This window comes from Cupressus sempervirens, chromosome 7 (genome assembly GCF_028749045.1).
Source record: "Cupressus sempervirens isolate cs-2001-9-10 chromosome 7, ASM2874904v1, whole genome shotgun sequence".
NCBI classification, from domain to species: Eukaryota; Viridiplantae; Streptophyta; class Pinopsida; order Cupressales; family Cupressaceae; genus Cupressus; species Cupressus sempervirens.
This window is the reverse complement of record NC_143124.1, coordinates 830,808,386-830,828,135: the sequence shown is the minus strand read 5'-3', so window position 1 is coordinate 830,828,135 and position 19,750 is coordinate 830,808,386. Positions and strand designations below refer to the sequence as shown.

The 19,750-nt window shown below is 36.5% G+C and overlaps 1 protein-coding gene across 2 annotated transcripts in view; it reads left to right on the top strand.

Moving 5' to 3' along the window:
* LOC149549956 (GDSL esterase/lipase At5g45910-like) overlaps positions 1 to 10,897 on the top strand; it is a 245,468-nt gene extending 234,571 nt beyond the window's left edge. The window contains exons 6-8 of one of the 2 annotated variants that reach the window (XM_089793156.1): positions 9,793 to 9,941; positions 10,131 to 10,395; positions 10,520 to 10,897. In XM_089793156.1, coding sequence (XP_089649282.1) covers positions 9,793 to 9,941; positions 10,131 to 10,395; positions 10,520 to 10,746 — 641 coding nt within the window. In that variant the 3' untranslated portion in view covers positions 10,747 to 10,897. The remainder of the gene's footprint in view (positions 1 to 9,792; positions 9,942 to 10,130; positions 10,396 to 10,519) is intronic. The other variant, XM_089793157.1, reaches the window with a different exon arrangement.
* Positions 10,898 to 19,750: the final 8,853 nt, after the last annotated feature.

Here is a 19,750-nt window from a genome sequence, read left to right as displayed (position 1 = left end):
TGCAAGAGGAACCTTGTTACCTTCCACTCATGTGATCCCACGGCTACAAATTTCCATGGGAAACTATACCATGGCAGATGATTTCTTTGTCATAGATTTGATTGATACTGATATCATTTTGGGCATTCAATGGTTGGAAACTCTTGCCCAGTACACCCAAAGTTTCAAAAGGATGGACTTTTCATTTGAAACGAATGGCAAGAAGGTGCTGCTTAGAGGAATGTCAAATAAAGGATCAAGGGAAGTCACAATCAAGAAGATGGAGGCAATTTTTAAACAAGATTTGGTCCTAGATGCTGCAAGTAAAAACAAGTTAGTCAAGACCTCGCCATATTCCTTGGATAATTGGTGGGCCCAACTACTGGTTGAGTATTCCAAGAACACTTGCATGTGAGTTAATGGATGGCTATGTATGTGATGAAAGATACAAAGCTATTGATGACATCATTTGCTTCGACGGAAAGATTTACTTAGTGCTTGACTCGGAACTGTAAGAACTGATTAGAGAAGGTTACCGAGAACTGGATGTGCATTTGCTTGAGGACAAGCAAATTCTGCGATGGGAGGACTGTAATGTCACCGTCATAAAATAAATGTATTTAATTAAACCTTGTTAATGGGCCGATTGATTTAATATATCTTGGACCCATTTTTATTTTGTTTCCATAGTTTGTGTCACCGTCGGCTATCTTTGTACACCCTCAGAAAGTTTCCTAATGGGTATTTAAGCATGGCTTGTAGGTAGTCTTTAGGTATGCAATTTGGATTATTTCTTTGTACTGCAAATTCCAGTGGGGATTCCCTGTTGTTTGCTATTTTGGAAGTGAAAGATCTTCTCTATTTGACTCTTTTGATTTCAGTGGGATTCAACCCTCACCCTAATCCGTTGCCTGTAGCACTAAGCTTGGATCTGGCAAATTGGAGCACTATTATCTTGCAAATTGATGAAGTCATTATTATCAAATTCTCTTGTGTTGAATGAATAAGGTATTTCATAAAACATTCTGTGATTTTCCTTGCATTTTACTGTCTATTCGATTATCTACAAGTCTTGTATTTCATTCCGTATGACATTCACCCTCCTCCTGTGCAGAATTCATTGATCGTATGGCCCCTAGGATACCCCATACAGCCTCCATTTCACACCATACGGCCCACCTATGGTGTGGTCTCTGGTCCACATTGTACATCTTCATTCCCCACCGTATGTCAACTTGCTCCCCCATATAGATCACAAACTCACTCCAAACCAGCATATGGCCATCAATCCTTTGACAATACGACCTTCCCTCTTCCATCGTACGACCATCATACTATACGGCCACAGTTCATGCCACTGTACGGCCCCTCTCTTGCTCACCATGTAGAATCTTAAGCAAACAAGCATGATGTACGGCCTTGATAGTATACCCCTCATTCTGACCGTACACCACTATTTGGCCTCCGCACAAGTGTTTTGCCCGCACTTGGTCTACAATATGGCCTCAACTTAGGATTTGCACATCGATTTAAAGAAGAGTTGCAGGTATGGGTCATTACAAAATAAAAGGTTGGAAGATAAAGTTGGAAAGATTATAATTTCAACTATTATTATAATATATACTTACATACGTTCATGTAAGTATATCAATGGGGTGACACCATTATATTAAATTATTATAATTTAATGGTGTCATTTCATTTTTATATGTACATATATAAATATTGATTATAATAATATGGTGAAAGATCATTAAAAATAAAAATCCTTTGAGGTACGTTTTATATTTTAACTCAATTATTTTATGTTTCTCAAATTACTTATTTAAATAGCTCATGCGGGTCCCGTAGATGTATCCTATTCTCAAGTCGCTAGGTCCTCAACCCATTTGCCCAGTGATGGTGATGCTCCTGTGCCAAATTCTTTTCTGACATTGCTTCTACCCCTTCGACATGTTTCCTTCAAGGAAATTCTTTGCAATTAAATCATATTATCATAACAAGTTATAAATAATCATAACGGCTAGTTGCCTTCTCAATTCCATGAATTCATGATAAATAATCAACTAGCATGTTATCTTCACATGAAATTATAATGATTAACCATCTTGCCATTTTACAAGATTACAACAAATTTAATTGTCAACTGACTTCATGTGAACCTCAACGGCTATATTTTAAATTAGGTCAAAAATTGGGATGTGACAACATGTGACTAGGTATCACAGATGAAGAAGAAGCAGTTGAGGGGGTAGTGGGCTCTTTTCATGGCCCACGGATCTATGTATAGAACACACCTACCCGTGGCAGGTCCTTGGGCTCAACTTCCACATCTGCTAGTTCTAGTAGACCAAAAAACTCTTCTATTGATGGTTATTTTGTGCATAGAAACACACCTAGAGCACAACCATCATTGGAGGATACTGGATGGAACTGTGATGTGCATGAGCAACTTGACATTCAACGTGCTGATTTTTGGTTTTTTAACAAGCTCTCCTTCAATGTTGCAGCAAGTCCATATTTTCTGAATTTTGTGATTGGTTGTATGGTAGCGGGAAAGGGCTAGAAGCCACCTACTCCTACAGCCTTGAGTGGTAGGTACTTAATACTTTTAAAGTTTTATAGTTTTACTATTTACTTGTTTTTGTTGAAAGTAATTTTTCTTAATCAAAGTTGTGTACTTAAAGTTAATCTCATTTTTTATTTTGTGCTTGTAGATTGCTGAAAGATGTTGTTTCTAGGGGTAAAGATGTGGTTGAAGAGCAAAGATTAGAATGGAAACAGTATGGCTGCACCATACTTTCAGATGGATGGGCGGATGGAAGAAACTGTACGATCATCAACTTTTTAGAGGATCAAGTAGTATTTCTTAAACCCTTGGATGCCTCAGACAAGATTTAGATGGCAGAGACTTTGGCTCGAATGCTAGAGAATGTTGTGATGGAGGTTGGGGCTGAAAATGTGGTACAAATCATAATTGACAATGCAGTGGCATATGTGGTAGCGGGTAGGATCTTACAAGAAAAGCATAACACACTCTTTTGGTATCCTTGTGCAGCACATGTTATTGACCTTCTTTTGGAGGATATAGGGAAATTGGATTGGGTGAAACCGATTGTAGAGGAAGCAAGGACGATAACAAAATATATCTACAATCACCCTTGGGTCCTTATGAGAGACTACACCAAAGACAAGGAGTTGGTAGACCTGCAGTCACAAGATTCGCAACAATTTTTTCAACGTTGGAAAGTGTTCTTCATCATATGAATCTTTTGAGGCAGATGTTTGTGTGTCCAAAATGGCTATAGTCAAGTTATTCAAAGAAGGCCGATGGGCAGAGTGTTGCACGCATTGTGTTTGACATCCAATTTTTTGATCAAGCTACAAAAATTGTGGATGTAAGTTGGAAAGTTCAAAAGTTGAATTTTTTTTGTACTTATTAATCGAATCTTTCGTTATTAATTTATGACCCTACTCTCTAATTAATAATTGTTTTCTACTTTTCAATTGTAGGTGGTGAAGCCCTTGGTTAGAGTTCTCTGCTTGGTAGATGGGGAACAAACCCCAATGGGGTCCCTTTATGAGGCCATAGATAGGGCGAAAGAAGCTATAAGAAATAAGTATAGGGGAGAGAGCCTAAAATTTCAGTCCTTATGGGATATTATTGATAGGAGATGGAGAAATCAGCTCCACCAACCCATTCATTTCCTCAACCCATGTTACAGCTTCTCTCCATCATATGTGGATCCCAATGGAGAGGTCATGGAGGGCTTTAGTGAATGCATGCAAAGGATAGTACTTGACATTGCGGTGAGGACCTCATTGTAGCCGAGATGGAAGTGTATCAGAATGCAACAAGCAAACTATTCTCCTCAGCCTTGGCAAAGAGAGGCAGACACACTCAGACCCCAGGTACAATATTTGGAATTTGGAGTCTCTCACATCCATGTTAAGCGGATAAATAAGCAACAGAAACTTGTCCTCATCTTGCTCTCTAACTCTTTGATATTTATCTTGCAGATGCTTGGTGAAATTGGGGTGGTAATGTCCCAAATCTGCAAACGCTTGCTCTTCGAATCTTATGTCATCCTTGTACCTCATCTAGTTGTGAGCATGATTGGAGCTTGTTTGAATTTATTCACACAAAGAAGAGGAACAAGTTGGCACAAAAACGCCTAAATGACCCTGACTTTGTGCATTATAACCTTAAGTTGCACATGAGAAAGGTAATGGCAGCAACAACTGAGCCACTTGATCTGGATGACATAGATCCTTTTGGTGATTGGACAGCACAGGAGTAACCTTCACTGTTCACTGAGGATGAAATATATGAGTTGGAGAGGGAGGCTATGGAGGAGGGTGGTTTTGCAGTGGGACTAGACGACGTTCAAGAGGAGAGCAGTGAGAGTGAGGACAATGACAGTGATCATAGTGATAGTGAGGATGAGGATGATGAGGAGTCATTGCCAGCGCCAACACTAGCACCACCACAAATGACTGCTATGGCTAGAGCTGCTAGACCCGCTCCCTCTTCCATAGTTTTTACTAGAACTACCGGGATGGGGAAGATAAGATAAGATAATGATATTAATGTCCAACAAGAGACCAACAAGGGTCTAAGGGACTAAAAGATACAACTATACAATAAAGTAAAGAAACCAGTAGGAGCACCAAACGGTGACTGGAAAAAGAGTGCACAACAGGGGAAAGAGACAAACAAAAGGAAGAGAGAAGGACCGTCAGTCGTTTCTCGATACCAAAAAATCCCATATAGAGGGATATGAGCTAGGGTGAGCAAGGGTCTGTGTCTGGCATCGTCAAGGTCTGACCAATCTAGTGTGTCTGGAAATAGTCGGGTGAGGTTTTTTCCTACCCCCAGAAGTGGTCGTGGAAGGGAAGAAGTCCATGATGAGCTGATCCAAGGTCTAGTGCTCAGGGAACCGGAGTTTTAAGGTGTGATCTCTAAGCTAGGACACCTGCCAAAGATAGAGCACCAAGCACCTCTGGTCGGAATAACTGAAAAAAGCCGAAAGGGATCTGCAATCTTTGAAAAGACAATAAAATCTACCACTGATCTCATAGTAGATGCGACATTTGAAGATAAAATGGGTCTCCATTTTTGTTTTTGATAACATGCAAACATGGCAGACACGTTCCTCTCTAGATGGGTGGTGATCAGTTTGGCAATGGAGTCGATGGGCTCTGACTCTAAAAGATCCCAAGGCGATGTGGAGGGCATGACACCAACGGTGACTCAGATAAGAGGGGCAAACAACGATACCATCTCGGATCTCAAGAAAGCGCTCGAAGTAGAATGCCATCCGAGAGCGTAACCTGCCAGGGGGGCTGATCCAAGTCGTAGAGATGTACTGCCTATAAATGTCGAGTCTAATGTGGCCGTTCAACTCCTACCAAGAGGGAAGGAGGTGAGCGGGAGCATCCAATGAGAATTGGTATGGCGGAAGATGGTCAATGTCAATCCCAATCAAGTTTAGTAAGATAGTGGCCAAGGTATACCAAGAGCGAGCCCTAGTCATCCTTGTCGAGCTGGCTAAGTCCCGTGAAGAGTAGTAAGCAAGGTATGAGTATCTGTGTCGGCCCTTTGACGAATCCACAAAGCCTCTAAGTCAGTGGATGAACCAAATCAAGTCAAAAATGGCATTGAGCCGAAAAGGATGAGCTCCAAACTCGGCCAGAACAATACTGTGTGGGGTGAAACGGTGGTAACGGATGATCCGATGGAGAAGTGTCTGTACCCACTCGATCTAGGCCCAATCGGAGTCTAGAAGAGACAGACCCCATACCATTGCACTGTAAAGAACTTGTGGGTCTGATCAGAGAGTCCATGACAGAGAGCTTGGACTTAGTGTCCTGGAAGTGGTGTTGGAAGCACTCTCTCAAGGAGGGCAAGGGAGCCCATGCCCTTAGCCACTCAAGGAAGGTGGGTCAATCTCATGTTGAAACAAGGGCCGAAAAACTTGACCCCCAAGTAGGTGTAAGAAGAGACAATCTCAATCTGTTGACCCTGGAAGCTAAATGGAGATGCGAGGTCTTCAAACAGTTGTAGACCATGATCCGAGTCTTGCTCAGGTTCATCGTGAGCTGACGTTGAACATAGAACAAAGCAAAGGGATTTGCAGTCTCTGAAAAGGCAATAAAATCTACCTCTGATCTCATAGTAGATGGGACATCTGAAGATAAAATAGGTTTTTGTTTCCGTTTCTGATAACGTGCAAAGGCGACACACACGTTCCTCTCTAGAAAAGTGGTGATTGGTCTGGCAATGGAGTCGGTGGGCTCTGACTCTAAAAGATTCCAAGGTGATGCGGAGGGCATGACACCAATGACAGCTCAAATAAGAGGGGCAAACAACGATACCATCTCGGATCTCAAGAAAGTTCTCTGAGTAGAATGCCATCCGAGAGCGTAACCCACCAAGGGGGCTGATCCAAGTCATAGAGATGTACTGCCTATAAATGTTGAGTCTAACATGGCCCTTCAGCTCCTACCAAGAGGGGAGGAGGTGGGTAGGAGCATCCGATGAGAATTGATATGGCGGAAGATGGTCAATGTCAATCTTGATCAGCTCAGTAAGATAGTGGCCTGGGTATACCGAGAGCGAGCCCTAGTCATCCTCGTCGAGCTAGCTAAGTCCCATGAATAGTAGTAAGCAAGGTATGAGTATCTATGTTGGCCCACTGACGAATCCATGAAGCCTTTAAGTCGATGGATGAACCAAATCAAGTCAAAAATGGCACTCAGTTGGAAAGGATGAGCTCCAAACTCGGCCAAAACAATACTATGTGGGGTGAAACGGTGGCAACAGATGATCTGATGGAGGAGAAGTGTCTGTACCCTCTCGATCAAGGCCCAATCAAAGTCTAGAAGAGACAGACCCCATACCACTGCACCATAAAGAACTTGTGGGTCCAATCAGAGAGTCCATGATAGAGAGCTTGGACTTAGTGTCCTGGAAGTGGTGTAGGAAGCACTATCTCTCAAGGAGGGCAAGAGAGCCCATGCCCTTAGCCACTCTAGTAAGGTGGGTCGGTCTCATGTTGAAACAAGGGCCGAAAAGCTTGACCCTCAGGTAGGTGTAAGAAGAGACAATCTCAATCTGCTGACCTTGGAAGCTGAAATGGAGATGCGAGGTCTTCAAATAGTTGAAGACCATGATCTGAGTCTTGCTTAGGTTCACTATGAGCTGCTGCTGAACACAGAACAAAGCAAGTCTATCAATAATCCTCTGGAGCCCCTAGTTTCATATTGAAGAGGAAGATGTAGAGTCAGACTAGTTTCATATTGAACTTGACATTTGTATTTGCTTATATTTTGACGAAGACAATTCGGTATTTACTATTTGTAGCTTGTTTCAGAGTTCAGAGTCTGTGACTACATCGGCATTCCACATGAGGATGCGATTTTGTTACTTATTGCATTTATATATATCTAGATCAGCTTGTTGGGTTTGTTTACTCATTTACTGACTCAATACATGCATCTAATTATTGAATTTTGTGAAAAAAATGCATTTTAAATTAATTAAAGTCATTTTTTAAATTCCCGATATTTTCCCGAGAAGTTACTGATTTCTCTCCGATATTTGCTGAGAAATTTTTTTTTGGCCTCGGCGAGAAGTGCTAGAGAACAAGAAGTTGAACTATGGTACAGACATTGAACTGCTACCGCTTGACCCTCAATTTGCCACCCTAAATCTTCATTCCATCATCGCATGTGGGAAATTTCCATAGTTCGAACCACCTTTGGTGAAAGAAAAAATATACGGTGTTTTAGCTTTTAATAGCAGGAACATTACAGGCTTGCACAGGATAGTTTGAGGTAAAGTGGCAGTGTGGAAATATGTAATGCTGCATATAGGAAATGGGAGGCATTGTGAAGAGTTGATGGCCCCTGAATAATGTAAATAAATTGTTTGTAGAGTTGATAAATAAGATTTTTATTTTTATTTGTTGGAATCAAGCGTCAATAAGGAAGCGGATAATTTCTGCAGTTGTTATTGCAAGTTTGAGTTTTGAAGTTGCAGGTTGGAGCGAGGTCCTGTCTTGCATCAAGCAATATCTTGGGAGAGAATGGAGAAGCGATTGGGGAATTATTTCAACAAAAAAATTCAATTTTTTGTAGCTTAATTAATGCTTTCACTAAATTAGTTCTGGAAACCATTGTTTTTTTACTTCATTATGTTAGGTTCTTCTCAGGCAATTCTATTGAAGAGGCTCATGTTCATGGCGGAAGTTGCATTAAAATGGAGATCAGTCATGACTCATAATCAGTCTTCTCAAATGAAAACTCTATCTTTCAATTTCAAGTTTATGGACCTATGGAGCCCACTGATGTCGGCTACACTTAAATTCTTATCTTTCGGCAGAGCCCATTTCTTGAATGTTCCAATAATATATCCTATAACTGTCAACAATTCCTCATTGCATTAAAGAGGCAAGGCACTCCTATTCAAACTAAAATCCGAAGAGTAGTTTCCTGTATTAGATTTAAATGAACTGAGTAGTGATCAAGATATAATTCACACGAGATCCCATGAACCAAGGTCCAGAGTGAAAAGTTAAGTTTCTATCCTTCGGTTCTGAAAAGTTGCAAGGAAGAAGCCCTCCATATAAAGAGATGTCCACTGAGTCATTTACCTGTCTTCCATTCGTAGTCTACTCAATTTTCAAATAGATTTGATAGAGGGATAAATGCTTGTAAAATTTCCTACCAATGTATCTGACAAACTTTGGAGCTAAATGGGTTAATCTGTTCTTTACTTGTAAATGGATTTAGGTCCTTAATCTGAGCTGTCATTTATTCATAGGACCTTTCAAATCATAGGGATATCATTCTAGTGTTTACCCACATGAGAACTATCAAAGCTTTATGAAGCCGCTATAGAAGAGTTAATCCTGTCTTGAGTAAGGCACAGTTCCAGTGCTTAGTACTGCCACAACATCCCTATACAAATAGGTGCCATGGTAGTGCAGTGAGAGAAGGTGCGAGCTGCAAAAAATACTGTGTTGCCAAGAGCAGAGGCAAAGAATATTGAGACTAAAAAACACAAACACCAAGGAATTGAGAGAGCCAAATACTTGCTTTTGCATAAGAAAAAAAGTGTAAGATCCACAATGGCTGTCAAGGGAGTAGGAAGGCTCACACGAGCCAGTCATCTGCCTCGCTACAACAAAGTGTAATGAAACTGCTCATTTCTCTAAGTAAAATCATCAAATGTTTGGTCTTATCAACTAAGCATTTAGAAAAATTAGTTCATAAGTAGACTTCATATTAATGTAAACTTTGATTGTTTTCACAACTTGTAATCATACTAGGATTTAACATAATTTTAGTTGAACATATTTTATGAAATATTGTTTGGCAAAGTTCAGAATTCATTTCTGTCTGATATGCCAAAAGATTTAAGATTTTTAATGATTTGTTAATATTTACAGAGACTTTTGATATTGAGGATTTAGATTCTATGATAATAGTAGTGCTATTGAGGATTTAGATTTTATGATAATAGTAGTCGAATATTATCAATGTTAAGTAGGTTATGAAGTTTGATTAATATGATACAGCTTAATTTTTCATTTATCAATATCTGGTATTTTATGATCTGTTTGTCTTACAACTTTTCAAACTGTAATATGATTGTAAACTGACTGCCCCTGTTTTTCTGTTCTATTGAGTGATAGTGTGATTCATACAAGAGCCTCATCCTTTGCATTTCTAAATCTCAATTAAAAATCTCTTATTTCAAAAGTATAAAAGAATAGTTGCTTAAATAATTTTATTGTTCAAATGCAGAATGTGATAAACACTTTGCAAATGCAATGTTTGTGATGGGAGAGATTGGCGGAAATGATTATAACTATCCCTTTTCACAAGGAAGATCCATAGCTGAAGTGCAAACCTTCATTGTTCCAGTAATAAATAAAATTCAAAAAGCACTTAAGGTCTGCATTAAATTTGATTAGCATAACTTAATGTTTTATTTTTTAATTCTAGATTTTCATCTATGTGCTATTTTTGATCTGAAACCAAAAACTTTGAAAGTAATATGGAGTATATGCTTTTGAATGTTTAGCTACAAGATTTGTATTTTAATTGATTGATGTAATGGAATTTTATATATTTACTTTCAGATATTGATCAATGATGGAGGTGCAAGGAAGATCCTAATTCAAAATAATCTGCCCATTGGTTGCTCACCTTCGTATCTTTCTGTAATAGATGATGAGTTGGACGATATGGGATGTTTGAAGTACTACAATGAATTCTCACAGAGAAGCAACATGATCTTGAAACGAATGGTAGATGCATTGCAAAGAAAGCATCCAGATGTCTCAATAGTCTTTGCAGATTATTATAATGCAGCCATCTCTATTTTGAAGGATCCATGGTCTAATGGTAAGGAAGATAGAATTGTTTTTCCAACTGTTCATGTTCTTTTTCGGCCTGTGCATTGCGCATTGCACATAACTTTACATTTCGATGTTACTTCAATATTTAACTGAGAATTTGAATTGTGCAGGGTTACAATCCCCTATTCTCAAAACTTGTTGCGGTTATGGTGGACTCTACAATTTCAGCCCAGTACACATGTGTGGTGTTGGAGTAGGATCATGCCCTAATCCTCAAAGATATTTTAATTGGGATGGAATTCATTTGACAGAGGCTGCGTATAGAAAAATTGCAACAAAATTTATAGATGGGGAATTCACAAGCCCTCCATTTTATTCTGTTTTTAACAATTGTTAGCTATTTTATTTAATGCACTATCTACAAAGTTATCATAGTTTTTTTTAAACCTTCAGAATATGGAACAAGATTTTTAATTTATTTATTTCTTCTAAAACCACTGAATTTATTGTTTAATTTTGTATGGAAATTATATAGAACATTCCTATCATCCAGGGTCTAAAATTGGTGGTCAATTTGTTAGGACTTTTTTGAATATTTCTTATTATTTTTATGATTATTCATCTGAAGTTATTCATCAAATGTCAAGATCAGCTTAGATATTTTAAATACATCTTATACAAAAGACACCAAGAAACCTCATGGGAGCTCTTAAATAAACACTTTGAAAGCTATGTATGTTAATACATTTTAAATATTTGTCATTAAAGAATTGATATATTCTTTTTATAGAAAATATACTAGTATAGATATCTTAAATAAATCTATCTAAAGAAATGTTGATAGATATCCATTACAAAATAATTATAATTTAATTTACTACATCTAAAATTATTTCTATTTCTTTTATCTCTTTTTATTTAATTTTTTACTAGCTTAATCTTTTTATTTTAATTTATTAAAAAATGGATGATTTATATCTCCAAACATTATAATTTAAATGTATATTTTATGTGGTATTTATTAAGTTGTTTTTTCTATTTATAATAAGATTTAAACTTTTGACATGTAGATGGTTGTCACATTTAACCTCAAAGCAAAAAGTTAACATTAACACACTCACACCACCCCACTCCCCCATTCTGCCATTGTAGAATGCCTATCGGCATTAATTACTTAATTTATATTATTTTAAATTGTTATAAAGTTTAATTTAAACATATATTATTTTTAAAATGTATCTTGTTCATTGTTGTGATAAAGAATATAGGAATTTAGAGTTTTTAAAGTGTTGATTTCACAAACATTCATATTGAAGGGGATTCGCTGGTAATAATTAAATATATGTATTAAAAAGTTAAAATAATTTCTGCTGATTGGAAACTTGCATATATTTTGAATCAGATTTGGCAAGTGATGGATCTATTTCAAGATACGCAAATATTGCATCTCTTCATAGAAGGAAACAGAGTGGCAATTACATTAGCAAATTGGGGATGTGATGGAGAGCATATAGCATTACTGTGTCCAGATGAGATTAACTACTAGGACATCGGGGATTTGATTAATTTTGATGTTTCTCCCAAATGACAGATAATCCATTCTTCTTCTTTGGATTGTGGCTACATTTTGCAAAGTTTGGTGATTCCTTTGTGGTAGTATAGTACATTAATCATATGGTGACTCATGAGTTAGCACTAGCTTTGAAACACACAATTTAAATCAGTGTATTATGCTTGTCATTTTGGGATGCATTTCATGCTTGGTCCATTGGATACAAATATTATATATTTTCTCATATGGTATGCTTTATCATAGTCCACAAATGTAGCATACTATTTTGGTCACCTATCTCCATCTGACTAAATTAGTAGCCTTCTCTATTTTGTAATACAAGGAGGAAGGAGGGTTTTCTTATTAATTCTTTTCTTGCGGACTTATTGAACTAGTTATTATAAATAAAATATTTAACGATTTCGACCATTTTTTATTATAAATTTTTTAATCTAATTAATAAGCCATTAACTAAATAATTCTTTCTTTGAATTTATTATAATTATTTCTTATTGACATGCTCATGTTTGATTCCATCGATTGGTTATACCTGTGAACCTCTCAACATAATAGTGACATTACAAAGGAAAATAAGCTTTCATTAATAAGTGACGTCTAGGTAAATCCAACAATATGCATACACATTAGCATGGCAAGTCTAAACTAATATTATTATTGTTTTCTAAATTAAATGCTAGTAGCACGAAAATAGAGTGCAAATGAGATGAGTATTGTAGCTCTATCATTAAAATGTGAATGCTCAATTGAAATTCTTTAGTCTTGGTAAATTGCCCCCTTAGATCATATCCAGAGAGTAGGGTCTCAAGATATGAAAGTTATATTTGTCATTGAGAGAGGTTAGCTTTGTAGATAAAGATTAAATCAACACCTATAAAAATAGTTAGGTGGCTTGTGCATCTCCACCTTACAATTTTCTATTGTGTTTATAACTTGTTTTTATTTCAATTTGAAGACCTAGTGATTTTCAAGAATACATTTGAAAGGCTATGACCATAATATAGGTGACATGTTTACAAAAGTCAAACCTTGAAATATGTGTAAAGAGATTGAAGACAATGGATCTTAGACCAATGCTCTAGAAAAGTGGGAGTAACACTAGGAGTAACCTTGGCCCCTCTGGAAGCGGTGGAATTATAAGAAATAGTTTTGGGGAGGGGATTGCAGCCTTTGCTCTCCCGCTTGGAACCTAGACCAACCATTTGGCCGAAGCCAGAGCCTTGTGCAGTGTGGTAAAGCTAGCTTTTGAAGCTGGCGTTTCCAAACTTTGGCTTGAAAGGAACTCCAAAAACATAATTAACAATATTAATGGAATCTCCCCCCCCCCCCTCATGGTCGATTGCAAATATAATTGATGAGACACGTGCCGACCTCACAAAATTTGAGAAGGTCCACGTCACTCATGCGTTTAGAGAGGCAAACCCAGTTGCTGACTGGTTCGATAACAAAGGGGTGGGAGCAAACAAAGAGATGATCTGGCATTCTGGAAAAGACTTTCCGATGGAGGCTAAGTCACTAATCGAGCTAGAGAAAATCCATGGAAGTATGGGTCAATCTAACTGTTATCATGTTTAATAAAGAAAGATTGGATGTTGGCACGAGCCATAATAATTTTCTTGGTTTTCGTAATCTCAAGGGATTTTTTTCATCATTTCGACACGTTTGGAGGATCGTTATCATTTTCACTTGCTACTGTATCAGAGAGGCGAATGATCATGAACCCAATAATAGAAACAGAGCCAAAATCTTGGCTAGAAAAAATTTGCAGAGATTGGGGCTCATGAGAATAGTTGAAGAAAAAAATGATGTCATGACTGGAGAACGGAGCAGAAAGGAGCTGGCGGGTGAAGTGGAGAAGTGGAAGAATATGGGCAAAGTCTGGAAAAAACTGGAAAAGGGTGGGGTTGTGAATTTTTTTGAGAAACTCCATGGTTTTGACCCTGAGGTCACCAACAACATGGTGAACTCGTGGAACAATGGCAAGGTCAAGGTGAATGGGGTTTCTTTCCAAATCACAGAGGAGGTGGTTGCGGAGGTCACTGCTATCCCTATGGAGGGTTTCAAATTCTACAGGGACAAGAAACTTTCGTCCAATGCAGTCAAGGAGTTCATGAAAAATTCTGCAGAGATGAACAAGTTGGTAAAGAAAGAGTCTTTCTATGTGATAGAGACTATAAAGAAGTTCTGGAGGTATTTTTCATATGCCCTCATTGATTATATTACCCTAGACCCTAGGTTTGATCGGGTCAGAACTCACCATTTTGTGATTTTAAATCATTTTCGCCATAAGAGTAGAATTTCCATTCCCTTTTACCTTCTCACTTCTATGAACAAGGCAATCTCTAGTTTCAAGAAGAAAGCCATTGTTAACCCTGCTTTGCATGAGGGATTATTGCTCCTCATCCATGAGCATTTCAAAGCTCAATCTATATGCAATAACCCTCCTCAAGTTGAGGATGTTGACAAAGGCAGCTCCAGCTTTTCTTCAGACTTTGATGACATTGAGAGCATTAGCTCAGAGGAGGATAATGTTTCCTCAGGAAAGAAGAAAAAAGGTCAAGACAGGAAACAATCCACAGCTACAACTCCCAGCAAGAAAAGCCCTAGGGATCACGACCAAGCTCAAGCAAAAGAGGGTTATGCTGAGGAGGAGGAAATGGATATGGAAGATTCTGACAAAGTGTCGAAGGAGGAGTTGGAAGAGGAGAAACCTGGGAAAAAACGGAAGAGGGAGGTAGTGAGAGTTGAGGAGACTAGAAATTAGAGGACAGATGCTATTCCTCTTCCCCTCTCCCCTGTCCAGTCTCAGCCTCCTTTAGAGGAAAAAGTGAATGTCATCATCGGTGAGAACGAGGGGGAAGTGTAGGTCAAAAATAGAAGAAAGGCTTGGAAAAATTTCAATGTGAGGACTGCTATTATGGGGATTTTTTGGGAACTTATGAACCCTCAGATCCTGGTGGACAACCTGGAGCAACCTAGGGTCAATGAGCTCATAGACCTAGCTATCCTGGCCATTTCAGACAACGCAAGGGAGACTGGAATGAACCTTCTGAATAATGCCTGCAGTAGTATGATTGACAACTTCAGATCAATCAAATGGCTCTTCCATGAGCTGGAGGAAGTTAGAGAAAGGGTATCCCAGATGGAAAGTACTAAGAATAAGATAGGTAATGACTGCCAGGAGGACCTAGATAACGAAGAAAGCTTAAATGAAAGGAGATTTAGAAATATTGAAAGCTACAACCACAACCTGGCAAGTCAGATGATTTCTCTCCTTATTAATGTAATAGACTTTAGATTATTATGATATAGATATTTCATCTCTACATGTCTACATATTTATGGTCAAACCTCAATGCTTATCCTTAACATATCCTTAACATGCATTCTTTACGCTAGTTTCCTTTGTCTCACAATTTCTATTGATATGAAAATATCACGAGCATAAGACAAAACAATATTTTATATGTGGGACAACTAAATTGTTATTTTGAATTCTACAGGAATGACAGTAAATGCTTGAGTGACTTAATATTTATTTATTCAGTGTTTCTACATCTAATTTAAAAGTACAAGAGTGGCTTAGTATTTATTCATTGCATATAAACTTAAATTATGTTCAAATTTGTTTGGACGCATAAGATTTTGGTATAATGGAGGCATGCAATATTATATTATTCTCCTGCATGCAATTCCTTTCCTTATTGTAGGTTTGTGTAGGCTAGTATATTGTATTGACATGTGCACAATTAGTCAAAAATTTTTTACCAATAAACCAATTATAAGTAACTATTTTTTTCATAATTTTAATATTTATAAATTTTAGATAAATTTATATATTAATTTTATTTCTTATACAAATTACTTATCTTTGTTATGATTGGTTATTGATTTGGTCTGGATAAATTTTTAGGGGTACAAATTATATTAAGAAGCACAATTTTCTGCTTCTTCTATTTGTATCTATACTTGTACAATTTAAAGTTATAACCTTAATTGAATTGTACTTCATTTTTAATAAACATGCTAACTTTAATTAAAAAATAATTACAATCAAATATTAACTTATTCTCTAACTCTCTCCTCAACAAAAATTCAAAAATATTATGTTGTATATTTTTATAAAAATCATGATAAATATAGATTTTGATTGTTGTTATTATTTTAATTTATATAGTCGGAGTTCCATTCACTAATTCTCAATCTAGTACTACAATATATTATAAAAGTAGTAATGACATTTAAATTTTGTTATATCGACATTATTTTATTTTCTTAATATAACTTTTTCCTTCAAATAAAAAATATTTGATAATCTAGATTATTATTTAAAAAAAATCTTTATATATTAATATTATTTTCACATCTAATCACTTCACAAAATACATCTCCCAATTAATAAAATATTTTTTCTAAATGTAGTGGCTAATCTATGTAAAATAAAATCACTTTTAGAGTATGCTTTCTTTGAATTCTTTGTTATTTTTTATCCAACATCTATAATAATTACATTTAAGAATATTTTTAGTAATTGTTAAATAAAGTAATAAAATTATCATTCATTAATTGCAAGAGGTTGAATAAATTTCTTTTCTTGAGCACTATTAAAAATTACAATAGAATTATAGTGTTTTTAATAATCAAAATTATAAAAAACTTATGTAATCAATTGATATATAATGTATTATGATAATTATAACTACAATTCTATCTATAATTAAAGTAAATTATTATATTATTTTTTATATTAAATATAAATTATGTTATAATAGTTCAAAGTCACTAACAAATATTTGCATCTTACCATAATCTAAGATCACAATACCACTATCAAAATATACCAAAGTATTACATGATTATACAAAAAGCCCATAAATAAATCACGTGTTACAGAGATGGATTGTAGACCAAAGAAGCATTCAATAACAGATCATAACCATGCCATCCAAAATGGACTATATGTCCATTTGAGTCTCTTACCATTCTCTGTGATAATATTGTAAGGATTAGACATAAGGGCTTCCCGTTGGAGAGGAGGGGACGCAAACCAGCAGCCTATAAGTGAACTTGGCTTTGATTTCTTGAAGAGGAGTACCATCCTTCCATTTGTATGAATCTATTAGGAAAGCAACAATGCAAAAACACTTTTTGAATGCCACATTAATAGGGAAATATGAAAGAACAAAATCGTAGAGATGTGCAGGTAAATAAAATTTTAGACATATTAGATACAAGACACAGAGAAAACAATATTAATGTGGGAAACCCTTTCTGGAAAAAAATCCACCACTCAAAACCCCAAGCAAACTTTTGTATTACAATAAATAATTTACATACAAAAACTCCATATTTTCATAGGCTCAAATTTCCTTTTTCAATCAACTTGATTTCCAACATTTTGTATAATACATCCTGCAAATTCATTACAAAATTTGGTAAAGGAACTGTTGGAAATGATTGAAAAGATCATGAGGGAGATTGTTGGAAATGATCATATATAAAAAACAATGGAAGTAATGGAATTGGTAAAGAATGTTCTCAATCATTGTTTTGTCATTAATGTCAAACTTGCTACTTGCAGGAATGACAATTGCTTTAGTGATCCAAACACTATCAAATGGTTGATTGACAAGGAGGAGGCAATCAATAAGATGTAACTAGAACACCTAGAGAAAGGTTGAAGTTATGATGTTGTAATGAAGTACAAGGATCAGCTAAGCCATTGATGAAAAATTGTATTGATGACATACTTTAAGACACAAGAAAATGGACACACTGAAACATATCAAAGATGCAAGGTTTCAGCTAAGTCATTTGTAAAGCCGAACTAAGTTCATTAGAGAGAGAGAGCCGAGCAAGCTAGTAAGTGCCGAATAGATTTCTAGTTGAAGCCAAGAAAGTTCAACTTCAGTAAGTGCCGAGTGAACTTCAGATGCTGAAAAAATACAAGTGCCGAGCAGAAATAAGTGCTGAGAAGAAACAAGTGCTGAGCAGAAACAAGTGTCAAGTAGAAACAAGTGCCGAGTAGATACAAGTGTCGAGCAGAAACAAGTGCCGAGCAAATACAAGTGTCGAATAACACAGAGATGCTGAGCATCAATAAACCAATAGTGCTGAGTTGCTGCATTATTTCAAAAATCAAAGATTCGTCAGATCTGAGCTGACAAGGTTGTTATCTTGAATTCTGTGAATTAAATAGAAGATAAGAGTGATGAGCTGGTGGCACTAAACACCATGTAGAACATTTTTGGAGAATACAACTGGACTCTAGACGAAGTTTCTAGAAAAGAGCAAGATATGGGGTAGATACATTGTATCCTACCTAATCCATATGAAACCCTAAATTTGGAGAGGGAGAATCAAGCAGAAAAGGCAATTTAGATTTCTATTTAAGGAATAACAAGGTCACGAAGCTAAGAGAGTGGAGAGGTCAAGCATGAAACTATAAAGTGCTGAAGGAAGTACTAAGGAGTAAGAAAGCACAGTTACTCTGCTTCAATAGATGACCACAGATATGATTGCATTGGTATGATGAGTAAGAAGACTCAAGGAGATGAAGCTTGAGATGACAAGCTATCAGAGCTGAAGTGATTAAAGCCAAGCAAAGGATTGAGCTGAAATGTGATCTGAAATCTGCAAGATATGTTGTAAATTGTATCAGATCAAAAATCCATTATTGTTACTTTCTAGCAATTGTAACAATTAGTTTAAATCCTATGGACTTAGGTTGGTTTAATAGCCATGTTGTAAATCCTTTAACAGGGTGGCATTCCAAGTGAATGTTCTAAAGTCCTTTGATCAGGCCTATTCCTAACAGTATGGTGAAATCCTCTAACAAGGTCACATTTAACAATGTGTTGTAAGCCTTTAACAGGGTAGGCCTTTAACAGGGCATCACTTTAGAAGAGTGAAAATCAAGTAGCATGTTACTGGTGGTTTTTCCCAAATTGGGTTTCCACGTAAATCATTGTGTCATGTGTTGATCTTGCATGTTCTATCCCTGCATATTGATTTACTGTAATTCGCTAAGATGATTGATTTAAGCTTGGATGGATGAAAAGTTTATGGATTCACTATAATTTGTGAAAAAGTATTATTAGGACATTTGGACCTTGGATAACTAATTCACCCCCCCCCCCTCTCAGTTATTCTAAAGAATTCTAATAAGAAACGTTACGTTACAAAATTGGTGATGTAGACATTTCATTCACGCGGATGCTTCTGTCACTCTAAAGTGTTTTGGTCATGTGGATGCTTCAGTCACTCTGGAACATTTTAGTCACACAGATGCTTTAGTCACTCTGGAATCTTTTGGTGACACTCAACCAAATGACTGTATGGACTTTACAGTACCCATTATGTTAAAATGGGAAAACCTTAACATAAAGTGATGTTTCACCATACCATACCTTACACTACTGTACGGTGTCATTATTTCAATCATATTTTCAAAATTTTGTACTATTTTTCACCATACAATGAGCAAAACACCATACTTCATCATCTTAACAATCTCCCACTTGACGAAGTACGAAGTCACACAAGATGACTAACAAGAGTGAGGGGCTTTAAGCCCCATAGAGCTTGTGCACCATTTGAACTTAATTGTGTTCACGAGCTTTGTTAAGGCATCTACAACATTCTCCTGAGTGTCAACCTTTTCTAGATTTACCTTTCCATCTTCAACCATGTCACGAATGAAATGATATTGTACATCAATGTGTTTTGTCCTAGCATAGAAAGTAGGATTCTTCACCAAACATATTGCAACATGACTATCATAAAAAAATATAATTCTCCTAGCATCATAGCCAACATTAGAACACAAGCT